The 6599-nt window shown below is 42.3% G+C and overlaps 1 protein-coding gene across 1 annotated transcript; it reads left to right on the top strand.

The window, feature by feature from the left end:
* The first annotated feature begins 3980 nt into the window (after positions 1-3980).
* LOC140564877 (cystatin-B-like) lies at positions 3981-6244 on the top strand. Its single transcript, XM_072690592.1, has 3 exons — positions 3981-4324; positions 4711-4812; positions 5943-6244. The coding sequence occupies exons 1-3, from the start codon at positions 4253-4255 to the stop codon at positions 6069-6071; spliced, it is 303 nt and encodes a 100-aa protein (XP_072546693.1). The 5' UTR covers positions 3981-4252; the 3' UTR covers positions 6072-6244.
* The last annotated feature ends 355 nt before the right edge of the window (positions 6245-6599 follow it).

Here is a 6599-nt window from a genome sequence, read left to right as displayed (position 1 = left end):
GTGAAACCAATGCTTAGATATGTGGTTGGTTGGTTGAATGGTTCTTCGCTGCACTCGGTTCTGGTGAGAACCATCTATAATAGTTATTGTTTTTGTGGAGACATTTAAGACAAATGGTTGTCATGGTTCTAGATAAGCCAGTTCTAGATAAAAATAAGAAATCCCTGAAGAAACCCTAGGGGGGTTTAATGGAATGATGTGTGAAAGAACCTTTTTAAAATGGTTCTGTATAGCACGAAAAAGAGAATTGTTCAGTACTATATGGAACCCTTGTTGCAGTGATTTCTGAATGTTTAAAAGGTTCTGTTCAACATTCTGAGCAATAGAAGGTTCTATTTAGTACTGGGAAAGGGTTCTTTGACTTTTGTGCTATACAGAACAATCAGGATCTATTAGGAACCATCAACAAAAGGGTTAAGATTTAGGGCTGTGAAAAATCATTTCACCAGACAAGTGGTTTGTTTAGTTGTCATGGTTCTAGATAATCAAAATCATTTTATGTCACTATTTACTTTAGTACAGACAGAGTTCTTTGGCTGGTTAAATGGTTCTTCCCTACACTCTAAGCAATAGTGGAACCCTTTTGGTGCTATATAGAACCATTTATAAAAGGTTCTTTAAAGAGTTAATACATCTACGAGAAATTCTGGATCTTTAAATGAACAAGGTCTTGTTTAAGTTATGATGGTTCTAGATAAACTTTAATCTTCGACTATACCTAAAGAACCTTTGGTAGCTTTAGTAAAGGCAATGTTTTTGAATGTTTAAATGGTTCCTTAGCTGGTTCTTCCTCACACTCATGGACTCAGGACAGTAGTGTGCTGCTGTATAGAACCATTCTAAAAGGTTCATTAATAACAACAGCCTATCAGAGGTTCTCCTCGTATTGAAATACACCTTTAAACCTTCAGAGAGGCTTCACCTTCTCTACAGCACCGCTGGAGAACCCAGGTCTCTGGTTCTGTGTCGCACCAGAAAAGGGTCCCACTACTGGAACTTTTAGTAACAATCAGCATCAGTGAGGTCAGGATGATAGATGATTGATCACCACCCACCTCATCCTCCTCAACTCCTCCCAAAAGTACTGGATGGAGCTCCTCCACCATCATTCCAGAGAACACAGCTCCTCCACTGCTCCACAGCTCCTCAATGCTGGGGGGCTTTATACCCCTCTAGCCCACGCCTGGCATTATTAGGCAGCATGGAGCCAATAGGGTCATGATGTTGATCTGATCCAGAGAGTCCTATTCTATTGGCAGTACTTCTTCTCTACAGGGACTAGACAAGCTGTGTGTGTGGCAGATGAGGTGTCCACAAACATTTGGACACATAGTGTATAAAACTATAGAAGAATCAGTTGCTGAGTTTAACAGCAGTGTGTTAATGCCTCTGACTCACTGGCTCCGCCTACCGTTTCCTGAGCGAATGACTCACAGCCAGTAACTACGTGCTGACTTACACGCAGTATCAGTAGAGATTCTGCTGCTCAGAGGAAACGATATTCACCCGTTTCTGGAAAATGATGAGATCGAGTGAGAGCTTATGAGTGTGGGGAAAAAAGAAATAAACGAAAATATGACATTTTATAGATGTTTAAAACTGAAAAAGTGAATCTTAGTTGTATTTTCCCCTCCACCTTAAATGTTGCAGCAGCTGCATTCTGGAAAATAATGTGTATAAACAGGCCAAAATATAAACAGTTAAAGTATAATGTACTGTAAAATGTCATTATTAATATAATGTTATAAAATATAATTATTAATATAATACTATTAAATATAACAATCATTATTAGTAGTAGTAGTATTATTCTTCTTGTTATATAAGTACAGTGTAGTGTAATAGTCCTATTATTTGTAATTGTGTTTTTATTAATTTATAGATTTGTTTTCTTGAATTTTGAGGCACTTTTTAGTTTCGATTCCAATATAATATAATAATATAATATAATATAATATCATGATATAAACACTCTCACTTATTTAAATTTATTTTAACTGAATTTTAACCAGAAGTCCAACAGACAGATACAAAGTTCACTAAAAGCACATTTAAATAAAAATACACTAAAACACTAAAGCAGAAGTTAAGAAATTATAAACTAATAAAATCTTCTTCTTCTCTCAGAACTTCTGGCTCACAATCATCACCATCATCATCCCCTAATGGCTCATCGTCTGGCAGCATCAACCACCCATTCACACATTCCAGCACCCAGCCCCCCTGCTCCAACCTGTCCTTCACAACAACCCAGGTGAGAAATGAGCTGAGGAAGATCAAGCCTAAGAAAGCTACAGGTCAGAATCAGAGCCAGGCTCCTCAAGTCCTGCGCTGATCAGCTGTGCAGGGTAGTTGAGCATATGTTCAACCTGAGCCTGAAACTGGGAAGAGTACCACAGCTGTGGAAAACATCTTGTGTGGTACCTGTGCCCAAAACACAGCACCCAAAGGACCTAAACAGCTACAGGCCGGTGGCACTGACTTCCCATCTGATGAAGTCACTGGAGAGGCTGGTCCTCAACCACATCCGCCCTCTGGTGAGCCCATCCATGGACCCTCTTCAGTTCGCCTACCAGCCTGGTGTCGGGTGGATGATGCTGTCATCTATCTTCTACACAGAGCTCTTTCTCACCTGGAGAAGCCCGGCAGCACTGTGAGGATCACCTTCTTCGATTTCTCCAGTGCTTTTAACACCATACAGCCAGGCCTCCTAAAGGACAAGTTGGGACATTGTGGAGTGGACAGTCACCTGTCAAACTGGATACTGGACTACCTCACCAACCGACCCCAGTATGTGAGGGCACGGGACTGTGTCTCTGACTTGGTGGTCAGCAGCACAGGAGCCCCTCAAGGAACGGTCTTGGCACCATTCCTCTTCACCCTGTACACTGCTGACTTCATGTACAGCTCACCGACCTGTCACCTCCAGAAGTTCTCTGATGACTCAGCGATCGTCGGCCTCATATCCAATGAGGAGGACAGCGAGTACAGAGAACTTATTCAGGACTTTGTGGACTGGTGTCTGCAGAACCATCTGCAGATAAACGCTGGAAAAACCAAAGAACTGGTGGTGGATTTCCGCAGGTGCAGACACCCCCCTCCATCAGTGAACATCCGGGGTATGAACATCGAGAGTGTGGACTCTTATAAATACCTGGGTGTTCATCTGAACAACAAACTGGACTGGTCAGTCAACACTGCTGCTCTCTATAAGAAAGGCCAGAGCAGACTCTACCTGCTGAGGAGATTGAGGTCCTTTGGAGTGCAGGGAGCGCTCCTGAGGACGTTCTTCCACACAGTGGAGGCATCTGCCATCTTTTATGGAGTGGTCTGCTGGGGCAGTAGCATCTCGACGGCAGATAAGAAGAGACTGGACAAACTCATAAAGAGGGCCGGCTCTGTCCTGGGGTGCTTCTTAGACCCAGTGCAGGTGGTGGGAGACAGGAGGATGACAACCAAGCTGGCATCCATGCTGGAGAACAGGCTGACAGGGGTGCTTTACCCCAAGTGTGTGAAGGAGCGGTATCGCAGGTCCTTCCTTCCTGCTGCCGTCAGACTACACAACCAGCACTGCTCCCAGCGGACCACATACACACACACTTAACTACACACACATGTTCATGTTCAGGGAATACTATGTGCAATATCCCACCCCCCCCCATGTGCAATTAAGAGTCTTTTACTGTAAATAATATTGTTTATTGTTTATTGCCTTTTTAATTCTTATCTATATTGTGTGTATATAGTGTAAATTATTTATTTATCTAAATTTTTGTAACTGAGTGTCCTGCTATCCCTTTCTGCTGTTACACTGTGAATTTCCCCACTGCGGGACTAATAAAGGACTATCTTATCTTATCTTAAAGGCAGGGCTGTAATTACTCTCACGGCCAGCAGGTGTCTCTGTTCAGCGCGGTTAATGGCTACCGCTCCTCACCAGCTCTTCAGGAAGGAGCAGAGCTGCTCCTCAGCTCCACACTGGAGACATGAACATGGTCAGAGGGTTGACTGTCCTCCGCGTGTCTGAGCTTCCGTTCCAGCTCTTACTTCACCCATTAAAAGCGCTCAGAAGCTCTTCTGGAATGAAACTGCAGACTGTGATGAGTCAGATCATGTGACTGAGGATGGGGTTAGAAAAATGGGGAAGTGCAACTCCCCCTACGAGGGGTATATAAGGCGGAGCTGGGCTGGGCAGCCACAGGTGGAGTTGCTGTAGTTGTAGTTGTAGCTGTAGTTTAGCCTCACCATCATCATGTATCCAACAGCTGGAGGACTCGGAGCGGAGCAGGCCGCCACCCCTGAAATCCAGAAGATCTGCGATGAGGTGAGACTCTATATAACATTATAATAAACCCACATAAACATAAAGTCAGTGGTCAGTGAGAGTGTCTACCTGTAATTAACTCTATATAACATTAGAATAAACCCAAATAAACATAAAGTCAGCGGTCAGTGAGAGTGTCTACCTGTAATTAACTCTATATAACATTAGAATAAACCCAAATAAACATAAAGTCAGCGGTCAGTGAGAGTGTCTACCTGTAATTAACTCTATATAACATTAGAATAAACCCAAATAAATATAAAGTCGGTGGTCAGTGAGAGTGTCTACCTGTAATTAACTCTATATAACATTAGAATAAACCCTAAGGAGCCTGTGCTGTTGAAAGATATATTAAGTTTCTTCTTTGTTTAATTTTGCTGTAACAGGTGAAGTCGGAGGCCGAGGCCAAGGCTGGGAAGAAGTTTGGGGTTTTTGTCGCTAAATCGTTCTCCTCCCAGGTCGTCGCCGGAACCAACTACTTCATCAAGGTGTGGCTTTACCTCTCAGAGTGATACCCACAGTATATCCACAGCCCTATCCTCAACAGAATACTCAATAATTCACAGTGGAGACTGAATAATTCACAGTGGAGACTGAATAATTCATAGTGGAGACTGAATAATTCATAGTGGAGACTGAATAATTCACAGTGGATACTGAATAATTCATAGTGGAGACTGAATAATTCATAGTGGATCCTGAATAATACATAGTGGATACTGAATCATTTATAGTGGATCCTGAATAATACATAGTGGATACTGATTAATTCATAGTGGAGACTGAATAATTCATAGTGGAGACTGAATAATTCATAGTGGATACTGAATAATTTATAGTGGATACCCAAAAATTCATGGTGGATACTGAATAATTTATAGTGGAGACTGAATAATTCATAGTGGATACTGAATAATTTATAGTGGATACCCAAAAATTCATGGTGGATACTGATTAATTCATAGTGGAGACTGAATAATTCACAGTGGAGACTGAATAATTCACAGTGGAGACTGAATAATACATAATAGATACTGAATGATTCATAGTGGATACTCAATAATTCATGGTGGATACTGAATAATTCATAGTGGAGACTGAATAATTCACAGTGGAGACTGAATAATTCATAGTGGAGACTGAATAATTCACAGTGGAGACTGAATAATTCATAGCGGATACTGAATAATTTATAGTGGATACTGAATAATACATAATAGATACTGAATGATTCATAGTGGATACTCAATAATTCATGGTGGATACTGAATAATTCATAGTGGATACTGAATCATTCATGGTGGATACTGAATAATACATAGTGGATACTGAATCATTCATAGTGGATACTGAATTCATAGACTCACACAATGAGGTTAAGTTAAAAGTGGACCTCAGGAAATATAAGCTATTTATTATTAATACAATATCCTTTCTCACTCTCTCTCACTCTCTCCCTCACTCACTCTCTCTCTCTCTCCCTCTCACTCTCTCACTCTTACTCTCTCTGTCTCACTCTCTCTCTCTCTCACTCACTCTCTCTCACTCTCTCTCTCTCTCTCTCTCCCTCTCTCTCTCTCTCTTTCTCTCTCTCCCCCCCCCCCCCCCTCTCTCTCAGGTGCATGTTGGGGGTGATGAGTACATACACCTGAGGGTGTTCAAGACTCTTCCTCACGATGGAGGGGCTCTGAAACTGCATGGAGTTCAAACCGCAAAGACCCACAAGGAGCCCATCAGCTACTTCTGAAAGCAGCTAACAGCGGCTCCCCCTGCCCCCCCTCCCAGTCCTGCTCCATGTTCTCCTGATCTCCTGATCTGAGATCAGCCCTGCACCAGATCCTCTGCTTCAGTGCAGCCTCTGCTCTCTACCATTGCAGCTGTGTTTCCCTCCTGAAGAGATTAAACTGTCCCTGAACTGCAGGATCAGGCTGGTCTGTGTTTCTTCTCATCACTGTCTGGAGGTGAAAAGTGTCCCCTGTAGCAGAGCTGATAGCAGCCTGCAGAAAGAGGCAGGAGATCAATCAGTTCCCACCAATCTTAGAGCCAATAACCCAGGAGCGAGATCTTCTACTGGGGCCGTTCTGATCTCAACCAGTGTCGTGGGATTGGGGATTGGGTCCAGGATCGGACTTTAATGAATGAGGTATTGGCTATTAAAGCCTGATTCAGTCTTGATCCTTTGTTTTTGCCGCTGTGTTTAAATGATGATTTTAAGTTGATTACTGAGTAGCCAATTATTAAATATTATGAACTTATGAAATTCACTAACCATATC

Source organism: Salminus brasiliensis, chromosome 1 (assembly GCF_030463535.1).
Source record: "Salminus brasiliensis chromosome 1, fSalBra1.hap2, whole genome shotgun sequence".
NCBI lineage: Eukaryota > Metazoa > Chordata > Actinopteri > Characiformes > Bryconidae > Salminus > Salminus brasiliensis.
This window is presented reverse-complemented; position numbering and strand designations above follow the sequence as displayed.

What these genes read in the sequence shown, in the direction of transcription:
- LOC140564877 (XM_072690592.1), top strand. Translation starts at nt 4,253, where the DNA reads ATGTATCCAACAGCTGGAGGACTCGGAGCGGAGCAGGCCGCCACCCCT. An exon ending in TCCAGAAGATCTGCGATGAG is followed by an intron (nt 4,325 to 4,710) that starts GTGAGACTCTAT and finishes TTGCTGTAACAG; the next exon opens with GTGAAGTCGGAGGCCGAGGC. An exon ending in GAACCAACTACTTCATCAAG is followed by an intron (nt 4,813 to 5,942) that starts GTGTGGCTTTAC and finishes CCTCTCTCTCAG; the next exon opens with GTGCATGTTGGGGGTGATGA.